At 52.3% G+C, this 14,330-nt stretch overlaps 1 protein-coding gene across 1 annotated transcript in view; it reads right to left on the bottom strand.

The window, feature by feature from the left end:
* Positions 1-14,330, bottom strand: part of NID1 (nidogen 1) — a 70,071-nt gene that overhangs the window by 14,338 nt on the left and 41,403 nt on the right. The window contains exons 11-12 of the mRNA XM_045860569.1: positions 12,142-12,291; positions 10,779-10,901 (exon numbers count right to left, since the gene is read on the bottom strand). Coding sequence (XP_045716525.1) covers positions 10,779-10,901; positions 12,142-12,291 — 273 coding nt within the window. The remainder of the gene's footprint in view (positions 1-10,778; positions 10,902-12,141; positions 12,292-14,330) is intronic.

Here is a 14,330-nt window from a genome sequence, read left to right as displayed (position 1 = left end):
GCTCTAGGGTACCACTTGTGCTGGGGGAACTTTATCTAAACATGCTAATTCATATATCAATGTAGTATATAGTATATATACAGGATATATTGTAGTCATAGAATATTGGCATATATATATTTCAAGCATTCTTTCTCTGAGAAATGTTTGCGATTCCCAGTTCCAGCGCTCCTGCTGTTATCTCCAGCACGTCAACGGTGCAGGTGAAGCCGTGACCCCTTCAGCGGCAGGACGGCGGCGGGGGCAGTAACTAACCTTCCAGCAACGCTCTGAGCAGCAAGGACAACGCAATGAGACCACGCTCACCTCACGGAGGGAGCGTTCAGTCCCCGCCCACATTCACAATGACGCACCCGAGTGTAGCTGAGCCTTCATCCCGCACTCACGTTGGTGCTCTGTGCACATGTTGCCAATAAATGTTTAAAGTACTTTTTGGCCACGTTGCCAGTTCTCCGACCGCTGGCTGGACGTGGCTGCGCCTCGACAGCGGCAGTGAGCTGCAGTTGAACCCATCAAGGGAACACTGTGTATGTTTTTGTCTCAAAGGCTAATTAAAAAAAAAAAACATATTTGATGTAACAAGAGCCAAACAAAGCCAGAAACAAGCCATCTGGTTAAGAATAAAAGTGTTAGGCTGTGTTCACTCTGAAACATAGGGTGCTTACTTCAATATCGTACATAACACAGGGTTTTAGAGTTTCCATATAAGCTGTCTCCATTCACACATTTCACCTAATTCTCACTACAATCCCATGCATCAGGCAGCCATGCTTTTTACACCCCGTGAGAAGGGGCCACAGTGCAGGGAGTGGCTCAGCTTAGGCTGGAACCAGGGTCTCTGGGTCCCTGGCCCGGCGCCCCCGCTCTCTGCACCCACCACAGCTCACGCACACTACACACACTGTCAGTGGTAATAGTCACAGGCTGGCATAACACACTTGCCAAAATCATCTGAGGCCCACAAACCCATTTCCCTCCCATCCACGTGTGTCCACGGTGCTGCCTTTCCAACGAGCAAACAGCCTGCTCTGTGTGCACTGCCCCAAACCTTTAAGGGAGCGGGGCTGACAGTTTCGTGTTAGCATGGTGTTTGGCCGACATTCAAAACCTCAAGTGAGCTAGAATTCACAGTGGAATGAAAAACCTCAGTAGTGACCCAGGACATGGAAATTCACGTATTAGGGACAGCTGGGACATCCTTGGTTTTCCTGGGACGGTTCTCAGCCTGGCCAGCAGCTCTAGGGGGAGCCCCAGGCCCCATGGGGAGTTTAAGGGCCAGGGGTGGGGGGCCGGGGATGGGACAATAAGGATGCATTTCCTGGCCTTGTTTCCGGTTGATGAAATGATGATTCAGGCTGGGTTCTTTTTACTCCCCTAGTTTGAGCTGCTCAGGGAGAAGCATTCTAGACCTGATACTTATCTGGGAACAGCAGAAGGTCTAGGGTGACTTTTCTTGAGGTTCGGGACAAAGAGAAGGAGAGGAAAATGAAACAGAGGAAGAAGTCCAGAAAAACCCACCTTTTCAATCTCTCGATTTGTACCCCATTCCCTTGCCTGGTTCAATGTCCTCACCCATGCTATTTTAAATAAATAGGGCTCGCAGCATCTGATCTCCTTACTGCTGGCTAGAGGAACTCGGGGAGGGGCCGGTGGTTCAGTTCCTCGTGCACAGTCCACACCACCCTCCCCGCCAGGTGCCACCGTGCCTGGTGGCCTCTGCACACACCCTCCGAGGAGCTCCTGTGGCCTGACAACCACGCCTGCGCTCTGCTGGGGGGTTCAGACTTCCTGGCCCGTGGCCTCGTCTCATCAGCTGCCAGACAGACAGTGATTCGTCCAAGATTGCCAAGTTTCTCAGAATGGGGATTTACCAGGGAAGGAGGCAGTGTCAGTCTGATGTGGTCTTTATCCTTACTTTCCCAGGGGTGTACTAAGAAGGCTGCCAGATGATGATGAGGACGAAGACACCTCTACCTATGAGCTGTCTTCCAGCCCCTCGCCAACACGCATCCCCAGTCCTGACAGGTGGGAGAGGAGAGACAAGGCCCCGAGTGGGGAGGGAACCAGCAACCAGAACGGGGCCAGAGGTCTGCGGACGCACAAAGCCGGGAAACCACGGGCAGAGGAAAAGCACCTGCAGTCTGTGTGCAGCCTCATCGCACAGAACTGGCTCCTGGGTCCCACCGCTGTGCCGACATCTCCAGACATCCTGCCAGCACAGGGTGTCAAACTACCGTATTCGTGACGTTTCCTAAACCAGGAGTGCCATGGCCCCTTGCATCCTGACTCTGTGTTACAAGCACTTACTGAGACCTGCCAGAAGCAGGTACCCTGCGAGCAGCAAGGGTCAGAGCTGGTAGGAGGCCTGGGGTGCTCAGGGCCCCATCAGGGTGGCACTGTGAGTGGCTGGCCGGCCCGAACAGGCTGCGGTGGGTGCAGAGGAGGACGCCTATGCCCTGTGGTCAAGGGCTGGCCTGACGCAAGGGCAACAAACCTGCTTGTTCCTAGCGTGCACGGCACGGGGCTGGGCCCAGCAGCCGGGGTGAAGGGCTCACCGACTGAGGCTGCGGGTTTGCAGGCTGAGTTCCGGGTGTCGGGGAGGGTGGCCTACAAAGCCCCCTGGGTTCAGGCGAGAGGCCTTGGAGGAAAGACGGGACGGAGGAGCTGCAAGGCTCAGCCGTGACACCACCCAAGAGACACGAGGGCCCGGGACAGCTGGGAGGCCCAGAGTCATCAGCAGGGTCACTGGGGCCTGGCTTTCAGGCCCGACCTCCCCCGGCTGCCTAACCTTAGCCTCTCCTCCTCATTATGCCACCCCATCTCCCGTTCAAATCCTACCCATCCTGCAAAGCCATGCACACCCTCCCCAGCTCTCTGGGGCCTCTCTCCCGGGGTCTCCAGTCCCTGGCTACACTTACAGATTCCCTAGGAGTTACAAATGCCGCCCCCCCACCCCGTTTCCTGCCCACTAATACTGTGAACGCCTCCATTGCACGGACCTTACTGTCCACAGGCTGAACTCACTGCTGAGTGCATGACAGATGCTTAAGAAACATTCACACCTGGTCCTGGCTGCGCTCCAATTAGCTGGGGGCCTTGGGCAAGTTAGGTCTCTCTAAACCTGTGTCCACTGACTAGACTAGTTGTCCCCCAGGGACACACAGGCCAGCGATGGGTGCCCCAGGCACCAAATGAGGAGGGTGTTTCGGGAAGGAAGGCGGGATCAACTGTACCAGGTGCTACTGGGAAAGGTGGGGTCTGAGATCTGAGAGGTAGGTGTCACCGGGGACTTTGCAGGAGCGGGTCCAGGGTGGAGGTGGGGGCGGGGGCACAGCCCAGTGGCAGCGGTTCAAGAGCAACAGGGACTCTGGGAAGAAGGTAACCATCCCATTTTAGAATCTAATTACGCACAGAGTGACTAGACAGCAAACCTCCAAATCTGCAGAAAACATTTACAACAAAGGGAGGTGACAAAGAGTCCTATGAACCCCAGGCACAAGCAGGGGAGGCCACAGCAGCAGCCACAGGGGGCAGTGCCTATGAGGACAAAGTGGAGGGAAGCAACAGGCCTCTGAGAGTTCTGGGAAATGGGGAGCCCCAACCCGTTAAGAGCTCTCAGAGAGCAAAGCGGAATGTAGCCCCTGAAGCTCAGAGGGCTCTCCTACCCGCCTGGGACTATTTGCAAAGCCTCAAGGGGCTGGAGACCCAACCTCCAGGAATTCTCAACACTGACCTGGCCGGCAGGGCCCCCCAGTGGAAGAAAGTGCTGGGAAGGGGAGCCCAGTCCGGCATGCTGAAGACAGCAGGGACAGGGAAGGAGACAGCCAGATGCAGGGGAGGGAGGGGACAGAGCCGGGACATCTCGAAAGCTGGAGTATTTTTAAGAACTCTGCCAAGAGAACAAAAGAGGAAGCTCTGACAGTTAGGGAAGGTATTTGAAACAAGCTTCTTTCCCATAGTTTGGGGACACGAAGCTTCGTATGAAAACAAGCAACAGTAAAGCATGGAGGTCAAATCCAATCCAAAGTGACAATAAGCAAAAAGACAATAAAGAGATCGAAAGCGACAAACTTCTATTATTTCAAAATAAGCAAAAACAGTAAGACAACGCTGTGGGACGTGCAAGAACAAAATGAATCAGAACCTGACAAACTCAGAAATGAGGCAACAGAATTCAGGAAAGAGGTAGAAATAAAAGAAAAAAAAATCATGTCAGAAGTGAAGACCAAACTAGAAGCAACATAAAGTGAATAAACACAAGACATTCTGCTTTGAAAGGAACCGAGGGTGGAGATGAGGGAACTGCTTGGAGCCGGAAAGAAAGGTGGCGGAATGAATCTGAGAAGGGGACCGAGACTGGAGACAGGCCCAGGAGGCTCAACACGCAAAACGGGAGCCCCCGAAGAAGTACACCAAAGGGAGGAGAGAACTGATAGGGGACTCAAGAGTTGGAAAATTTTAGTTTAAGGTAAAAAGTTGTAAGTCTAGCAAGTAATGTGTATGTTATGCTTTTGTTTCAGAAACTACAGATAAGGCCCATCCTGGCTCCCAGGAAAAGCAGCCGACCTCCTGGGGCACTGACTAGAGATTATGGCCTGGGGACAAGTTGGAGGCATCCGGGCCTTTTGTGTGACCGCCCCCCCCCCCCCCAACATCTAACAGCCCAGGACAGGAATGCTGCAGCTTTGCTCACTTAATCCTCTCTGAATTTCAAAGCCCTCACTGCACCTTGCTTGTCCTCCCCCACCCCCCTTATAAAAGATCTGGCCAGGAAAGAGAAGGGAAGATGGTCTGTTAGGGTATGAACCCGCCATCTTCTCAGATCGCCAGCCATCTGAATAAAGTGCCCATAAAAGGTTCAATCGCTGTCATTGCTTATTGGATTTGGTAGTGACAGGCAGCCCAAACGTCAGTGTCTTTTCCGGTTACAGAACAAACACTGAAACTGTTAATTCAAGAAAAAAAATCCTGATATTAAAAACTAAAGATCTGAAATGACAAATTGAAAAAGCACACATGTAACTACCAATACAGACTCAGAATGACCAACACCAAGCCATATTCTAGTAAAACCACTGATCTTCTGAAGGGAACGATAGAAGGCAAAGAAAAAGTCCTTTGGGCATCTAGGTTAAAAAGGGGGAAATTACCTTTGGTGATCATTTGCATTTGCAACTGGCATGCTTTATGTCAGAAGGAATCTGAGACAGTCCAGGAAAGAAAGTGAACCAAGCAATAGTGTTGGCAGGAGCCCTTTCAAGGAATCGACCAGAGAGGAAGCTTCTGACAATCATGAAACCAGAGAGAGACACTGACTTAAGGCCAGGTAACAAGCAATACAGTTCCTCCTTGAACTAAGACCAAAGCAGGGTAGAAAGGGAGGGAATGTATGTAATGTCTACAGGCTCGGGCAATAGGGGTGCAACCGTAAAAATAAGGGGAGGGGATGCAGAGAGCAGATGCAAAAAGCTTCTGGTCTCAGAAATTGTACTGGTGGTGGTAGTGTTGGTAGCACTATTCTCAGACTGTTAGGTGAGTGTGTGAGCTAAAGCCAATAAGGAATTGTGGTCTAGTCTAATCTCATCACCCACTGCGCGGTGAGAACCAGGATTCTCATGCGGAGAAAAACAGTTCTAGATACAATCCAGAAGCGGTTAAGAAAAATCCCGTAGTTGTGAATTTGAACTGGAGATACCAACATGAACTCATAAGGTGTTCCTAGCTCTGTCTGAGCACCCCTAGTAATGAGATCACCGTCCTGCAATACTGTTTTCCATGGAAAGAAACCAAGGCTTCATGGAGAAGGGCTGGCTCTGGTTCTGAGGCAGGACATACACATGAACCCAAACACACCTGGTCCCACCAGAGAGCAAGCAAGCTGTCAGAGGCCACTGGGATCATGTCAAAAGGACCAGGGGCGAATCGGGGAAGGGTTTTCAGGAACTACTATGAAGGACAGATGGACAAAACCAAAGGGGAGGCCCTGGCTGGTGTGGCTCAGTGGATTGAGCGTGGGGTGCGAACCAAAGGGTCACCAGTTCAATTCCCAGTCAGGGCACATGCCTGGGTTGCGGGCCAGATCCCCAGTATGGGGCACATGAGAGGCAACCACACGTTGATATTTCTCTCCTTCTCTAAAAATGAATAAATAAAATCTTAAAAAAAAAACAAAGGGGAGGATGGAAGTGAGGGAGGGAGGTGGGTTTGGCTGGGGTGGCGGGGAGTGGAGGGGGGTAAATGCAGACAACTGTAATTGAACAACAATAAAGTAATTAAAAATAAAAAAAGACCTGAGAAAAAAATGGACCAGGGGCCGACTGGAAGAGGTTCCATGGGCCAAAGATGGGAGGGACTCTGAGCTACCAGGAGTACAATAATGACAGCCAATTGAGGCCCCTGAGTTTATAATGATATTAAAAAACTAAAAATGTGTCAGTCACTTTCAGTGGCTGATAAGGAATCAATCTTCTGTCCTGACAACTAGCAAACAAGGGGAAAACCCAGGCATTTGTCCTGCTTTTCATGAAACGTGCCCCCGCGCAACGAAAGGATATGTGAGGGGAAGCATTTTCTAAGTACTCCAACGAACAAATGACAAAAAGAGTCAACAGAATGCGACCGTCACGTTTTCTGCCGCCCAGTAGAAATGAAAAGGACCTGAGCAATGCAGACCAATTTCAACCTGTAAACGAGAACCGACAGATCCAGAATCTCACTGTTTGCCCCTCTCTAGACATGAATGGACTGAGGTCATAATCACGAATGGCTCCTAACGTCAGAAAGCTTGAGGCGAACAGACGTTATGCGCTTCGGATGGAAGGTAACACACCACCTACAGTCCTGCCGAAAGGGCTGAACCCGCATCTGATCCAGCCTCTGGACCCGGCTGTGAGTGTGCGGCCGTCAGAGCAGACGGGCCATGCGACGAGCAGCAAAATCCAGCCTGTGGGGAAGTGCATGGCTCAAGGTCGTGGGTTCTTCAATGCACAAAATGCAAGGAAAAGGAAGGCTGGAAGAGGGAACTACAGACAGGAAAAGGAGGAACACTAAATCTCTAGTGTCCAGGAATGCACACTATGATAAATAACCTATGAAGAAATGCCAGGAAGTGATTATTGTAAAAGTTGAGGTGGCGGCTACTTTCGGGGAGACGGAGGCTCTGACAGGGACAAAGCACCTGGAGGGGCTGCTGGGGCTGCTGGTCAAGTCCTACTTCTTGCCCGGAGTGGTAGCTACAAGGGTCAACTTAGAATAACTCCTTGAGCTGTACTTTGCTCTGTATGACTTTCTGTATCTAAGTTTCATTTTATAATGAAATGGTAGGAAAAAAAGGGAATGTAAGAAGAGGAAGTGGGTGCAGTAACTCCAGACGACCCTTCTGAGGAATTAAACTACAAAGGGAGGACGGAAATGGGGCCACGTGAGAGGAGGGGTGGGGTCGGGGAGTCTCGTCTTTCAGATGAGAAATATCCCAGCTTCTCTGCAGGCCGAACGGAATCACGCAGCAGAGCCAACAGCTGGGACGCCGGCTTCACCTCAGACGGCTGTCTGGCACCTTAAATGAAGGTTCCCCGGAAATTTATGATTTGTAATTTTATTTAATTTATAAATGTGTTTTGACTTTATAGTTATAAAACAAGTGGGTCCTTCGATTTCCCCATAATAAAAATAATCTAAGCCAACACAGGAAGCCTTCGGAATGGTTTTCTTTTAAAAACTTCTTACTCAATTTTGAGAAAATTTCTGTTAAATTTCTATATAAAGCGTTCAAGAAATCTTTCTGTAAAACTAAGAAATGACTCAGGTCTCACGTTCCTTATTTGTAAAACAAAGGAGATGAATTACAGAAGTTCTAGAGCCCCTTCCAGCTCCAACTGGGAAATTCAGATTCTCTAACCCGGGTTTGGCTGAAATGAAGTGCAAATGGAGACGCAAACAACAACAACACTTCGTGTTTTCTCTACGTTGTTCCTCCTCCCTACTTGCTGGACCCTAAACCGCCCCTCTCTGTGCGGGGCATGGTGTGTGCCGAGGCGGCGACGCCGTGAGCTGGTGCGTGTGGGCCGGAGCCAGCCTTGGAGAGCGGATCGAATCCCACAGGAGCGGTGTCTGCCCTTCAGCACCAGGCTTCCCACGTCCAGCCCAGGACTTCTCACTCTCCTCTCTGGCCCTCTCATAGCTCCCCACATTCCCCAACCCTCGTGGTGACACTCCCCAGACACCGTCCAGGCGAGGCTGGCGCTGTACCGTCCCTGGATCTCCACCTCCTGGTGGTGTTCTCACGCTTGTGCAGTCCCTTCTCCCACTGTTACACGGTTGGCCTGTGACTAACAGCATCAGCAGAAGCGACAGCACTGCCATGCCAAGATTAGGTTACAAAAGACTGTGGCTCCCCTCTTGGGTCCTCTCTCCCTCACCACTTGCTCTGCAGGGAGTGAGCTGCCAGGTCTTGAAGACACACAGGCAGCCCTGTGGAGAGGACCCGTGCTGTGAGCCACTGAGATCCTCGGTCCCCAGTCCACGAGGAGCCGAGGTTGCCATCGGCCCGTGGACCCACTAGCCCCAGATGGACCTCAGGCCCGACCACAGCTCTGGCTTCTGTCTGACAACAGCCTCATGAGAGACCCTGAACAAGACTCCCACCTGAGATCCTCCCAGGTTTCTAACTCGCAGAAACTATGGGGTAACAAATGTTTATTGTTTGAAGCTAACTTTGGGCATAATTTGTCACACAGCAAAAGATAATAACTAATATGGTGGCTTTCAAACCTTCTGATCATGATCCACAGAAATACAATTCATTGAGCAATTCAGTACATACATACACGCACAGGGCCAGGTGGTAAACGTTTTAGGCTTTGCCAGCCTTCACAGACTCTGTCACAACCACCAGACTCCACCTTGTGGAATGAAAGCAGCCACACAGTACACATATGCTAATGAGCACAGCCGTGGTCCAATAAAACTGCAGTTACAAAAACAGGAGGTGGGCAGGACTTGACCCATGAGTGGTAGTTGGCTGATCATTATTCTAAGCAGAAGAAAACAATTTAGATCAGCAACATGTACTACTATACATCAAAATTCTAAATTTTAACCTGATAGTTTTCTCCTTTTGGATGGGCAGCTATCCTGAAAACTGATCACACCCACCCAATCCTGCTGAGAGTGTGGATAAACACTGCCAGGAGGAGTGCAAATGGGTGTATTCATTTTTCCTTCAACAACTCCAAATAGCTGTGAGCACCCCCATGGGCAACATACTCCACCGGACACTGGGGACATACAGATAAAATGTACACGTACCCTGTCCTCAGGGCACCGACAGTCTAGCAAAGGGGACAGACATTGCTTTAGTGATTAACTGCTTTAAAAAGTGGTGAAATGGAACTTTCCACTGATCTCTTACTGAAACATTTATAGTGGCATAAACACATCTGGCCAAGAACAGCAGCAGTAATTAAAAGTAATTACTAACACGACAGGCTAACTCCAGTCTAGGGTGTCCAACACATGGTTCATCTCATGACAGAGCCCATGTGCTCAGAGGACAGCACCCAGCTGGGGTCCATCCATCCCACAGGCCCGGGTGGGGGATCTGGATCTGGGCCTTCCTACCTGTGGGACCTCCACTGTGCCTTTACCCTGTAAGTCCCAGTGTAAATGGAGATAGTATTAGCACCTGCTTTAAAAAGATCGTGATAAACAGTGCATGAAACGGTGTATGTAGAGCACTGAGCACACAGTAGGTTCTGCACAAGTGGCGGTCAACTGCACTCATCCAGCAGCACGTGTCGAGCGCCTCCCAAGTCCCTGGCCCTGACCCGAGCCGTCACCGTCCTCCTGACCCAACGAGATTCCCCTCGACTCTCAGGTCCACAGGCAACCTTAGAGGCCGCACGGCCCCGGTATAACCGGTCATACAAACACTTCTGCGGAAGCTCAGCTGCATCTCCCCGCCCACTGGTGAGCCTTCACCCCGGCCCTCGCCCAGCCCAGCTCTCTCCCCAGGACTCCAGGAACCTGCGATGGTCGGTGTTATGTGCACATTTGACTGGGCCACAGAGAGCCCAGATACGTGGTTGGCCATTACTTGAGGTGTTTCTGTGAGGCTGTTTTGGACGAGAGTAATCGTTAACTCTAAGGACTGAGTGAAGCAGATTGCCCTCCCTTGTGGGGTGAGCATCATCCGACCAGTAGAAAGCTGGAACAGAACAAAAAGCTGGGCCTTCTCCCAGTAAGAAGGATTCTTCCCTCCTGACAACCTAAGGACGGGGTCACGGGCTGTTTCCTGCTTCAGACTCAGATGAAAGCCCTGGCTTTTCCAGGTCTCGAGCCTGCCAGCACCCGCCCAGGAACGGCCCCATCAGCTCTGCCGAGTCCCCAGCTGGCTGGAGGCAGACCTGGGGACTTTCTAGCCTCCACAATCATGTAGGCCAGCTTCTTACAATGAACCTCTTTAATATGAATATATATATTTATGCACATGTATTGCATCTGTTTCTCTGGAGAAGCCAGGCTGCTCCAGACCAGGTCACCAGGACACCAGGCCCCAGGCTGCCAGTCCAGCTGTGGTCCATTTCGGTCCCTGTCTGGCACCCCGTGGTTGAGCAGTACACACCTGCACGCCCATTCACTGGGCCATGAGCTGATCCCCCGCCTCCACAGCCCTCAGGACTCCCGTGGAGCCCATACTGCCTCACCTCCCCCCGCCCGCCCCCCCCCCGACCCCAGGGCCACACCCTCAGCACTCAGCTCTGAGGGCCCTAAGGCCTTACCTCCAGGCACGCAGCGGAAGCCGTCTCCCTGGTAACCAGGTTTGCACTGGCACGAGAAGGAGCCTGGAGTATTGTAGCAGAAGGCGTCGGGGTGGCATCGGCTAGGCTGGCATTCATCCACATCTGCAAGACAGCCCCCAGGCCCGGGACAATGAGGTTTCTTCAGCAATTCCCAGTTTACACAGTCATTTAAGCCACTTGCTCAACTCTAGGGGACCCTGTTTCTGATTCCAGGGACAGCGATTCAGAATTCACTCAACGTTAATTATCAAAACACCAAGTCCCCAGTTTCTGTCCTGTGCGTTAACTAGTGTGTTTCACATGAATGACAATGCTTTCATGAAAACTCAAGCTTGCAAACGGAAAAGAGGGAGGATTCTTTTGTATCGTAAGATGATTCTTGTCATCATAAATGAGAGCTTCAAAAATGTCTGAGTGTGTACACAGATTAATAACTGAGTGTGTACACAGGGAGACCTCGGAGACTAGAGAAAGCACATGTGCTCAGAAATGACGAGACGGTCTCTCGGAAATTACAATCTATCCTAGAAAAGCTTAGACTGCTCAGAAATACTCTGTGGTATAAAATAGTCTTGCAAAACGAGGGCCTGGGGCACTGCGTGGACAGCCACCCACCTAGAGCCACCTGCAGAGCGCTCCGACAGCCAGCGGGGACAGCTCCCAGGTCTGTGAGGACTCTGTGGAGTCATTCATACACACCCCCGACTCTGCACCCACTCACTCAGTAAGGAGACCACACCCCTCCTGGAGAGACGATCACAGCAGGCCAGGGGTGTGACCACACACATCTCATTAGATAAACGGCCAGACTGCAAGCTCCAAGAATGCAAGGATGGTTTTTGTTTTGTTTTGTTTTGTTTTGTTTTTCATAAAAGACAGGCAATCAGCCCTGGCTGGCACAGCTCAGCGGATTGAGCATGGGCTATGAACCAAAGTGTCACAGGTTCGATTCCCAGTCAGGGCACATGCCTGGGTTGCAGGCCACAGCCCCCAGCAACCACACATAGATGTTTCTCTCTCTCTTTCTCCCTCCCTTCCCTCTCTAAAAAGACAGGCAATCTCCTCAGTTCCTAGCAGACAACAGGTGTCTAATTGTTGCCTGAACAAGCAGGTCACAAGGACCAAATATTAGGAGGAGGCCAAGTGTCTCCCCCAATGAGAACAGCCCCCAAAGGAAAACACAGAGTTCAGACTAGCAGAGAGACAAAAATGCAGCTCCTTTATCAACAGAGTTGGGTCAATAGCTCTTTCACACTCGGGCGAGTCAGGAATTAGCACATGGTAGGTCCCACGTAGGGCATTTCCCGGGTTATGCAGAGAGGAAAACCAGGTCACCACGCACCTTGGCAGGCCCGGCCGTCCCCAGAGAAGCCTGGCAGACAGGAGCAGGTGTAGGAGGAGCCTCCGGTGTAGACGCACTGGGCCCGCTGGGGTATGTCACAGTCGTGCAGGCCCGTGGTGCAGTGGTTGATGGGGCGCTGGTCCACGATAGCTTCGAACACAAGGCGCACAGTGTTGGCAGGAAGGCCTCTGCGACGTCCCCGGGCCCCTCCCGGGTCCTCCACGCCAGTGGTTTAGTCCACTGGGGCGGGGGGGCAGTGCCTGGACCCCAGACCTGAGGGCATCTCTCAGGCTTCACTCCCTGCTCCCCCTGGGCTGGAACTGCCGGCTCTCCGGCCTCCTCCCCCCTGACACCACCTCTGGTCTGTCCTGGCACACCAACTCCAAGGTCATCCACACGGCCTGGCTTTCGCGCTCACTCTCACCCCAGGGCTCTGCCTCAGGCCTCTCGCCCCACCAGGTCTCACGCCCAACCCCCCTCCTCTGGGCATGGAGGAGGAGCGTTGTGGGTGCACACACTTGCTAGGGCAGCTCTGCCAGGGGCTGTTTGGAGCTAAGGCCCCGAGACTTCCGCACGGTGCTCCGCCATGGCTCACTGGGCAGGCGGGACAGTCACTGTGAATGCTGAAGCTGAGGACGAACATTTCCCACCAGGGAGGGGAAACAAACCTCCAGGGCAGTGGGAAAGCCTGGGCCTCTGGGGGAGGCAGCCCTGGGTCTCTAGCAGGGGTGCACGTGCCCGCCACGTGGCCTTGCATGAACCCCAAACTCTTGGAGCCTCCATTCTATCCACTGGAACAGCCTACTTGCATCAGGCTAAGCACAGGGGGGGCCAGCAAATGGGACTCCTGTCATCTCAGGGTCCTGATGGGAGGACTCATGGAACAAGGGCTCAGGAAGTGCGTGGGGGACACGGAGGTGAGCCAACAACCCCATTGGTGCTCTGGCCTCGAGAGAGAAACCAAGGGCTGAGGGCAAGGGGTGATTTCCAGGGGCTGGTTCAGTACTCCGTGGCTCCCACGGCACCATTTAGCTGCTGGTCTTAAAGCTCTTAGGCCCAGGACAGAGTCCCCTGCCTCACCACGTCAGAACGGAACCTTTCCTTCCCTCCCAGGAAGGCGCAGTGGTATACACGATCCCAGAGGCAGTGGGTCTTCCCAAGATTAATCCTGTTTATCTTGCCTCCAGGGCTTCGAGGCAGAGAGCTGTAAGCGCTGCCCGGGGACAGGTCAACAAGGGGACGCTCTTCATAGGTCTGTGAGCTCAGCAAGTATTGGCAGGTGGAGGCCCAGCCTGGGTACCCAGCAGCTCAGACTCCCGAGTCCAGGATGCCAAATGAACTCCCGTGAGACGGGCACCATCGTGCCACAACTCAGGGGCCAAGGGTTGCCAATTTTAAATTGCTACCAGTGGTCCCAGCTCCTGTCTGGCAAACAGGAACCCAGGAAGCTACCAATCCGAGGACACACTCCTGTTTCCGGGACCCTGCTCTGTCCTCTCCCCTCCCGTCATTCCGAACACTCTTCCTTTCTCCAGGTACCCCACCCCCCACTCCTTCAGCTCACAAAGGGGGAACGGGAACACTCTCAAAGAACTGGGACCCAGAAAGGTGGGAGAGGTCTATTCAGACAGAAAACCGCCAGCAGACAGGCCTCCCTGCACTTTCGCTTCTCCTTCTCTTCCAGCCAGTGCGTGCCCTTTACAGCCCATAAGGGATCCCTCTGTGTTTGCTCAGAGCCTCCCCGTGCCCCGCCCTCACGGACGGAGGAGGCCCTCCTGCAGAAGCTACAGGTAGGTAGGGGGTCCCCTTCACGGCCACCCTCTTCTGGGTGGGTTTCCGTAATCCTCAAGTCGTTTACAGAAAAAGGTAGTTTATAACCTAATTTTTTGAAATCATATTTTCCTTTCTGGAAGACCACTTTTCACGCCAATGCAATTTTCTTCTTCAACAGGCTTTAAAAAGTCAACTCCATAGTTTACTTCCACCTTTTGCATTTTTAAAATAAATAGGGCATTTTCCAGCTACTGTTTCCCATCGATGACGAGGAAAGTCTTTCTTGAGGCCCTTGGGGGCCCAGGGAGCTCCCCCCGCCCCGTCCTCATGCAAACGGACTTTCTGGGTGGCCTTACTGATTATGTTCATTCGAAGAGTCATTTTAAAACAGGGACAGCCACTGCCCATCACGACAA

Source organism: Phyllostomus hastatus, unplaced genomic scaffold (assembly GCF_019186645.2).
Source record: "Phyllostomus hastatus isolate PE091 unplaced genomic scaffold, TTU_PhHast_1.1 phas_contig_148, whole genome shotgun sequence".
NCBI classification, from domain to species: Eukaryota; Metazoa; Chordata; class Mammalia; order Chiroptera; family Phyllostomidae; genus Phyllostomus; species Phyllostomus hastatus.
Note: the sequence above shows the minus strand (reverse complement) of the source record. Positions and strands in the feature narration are given on the sequence as shown.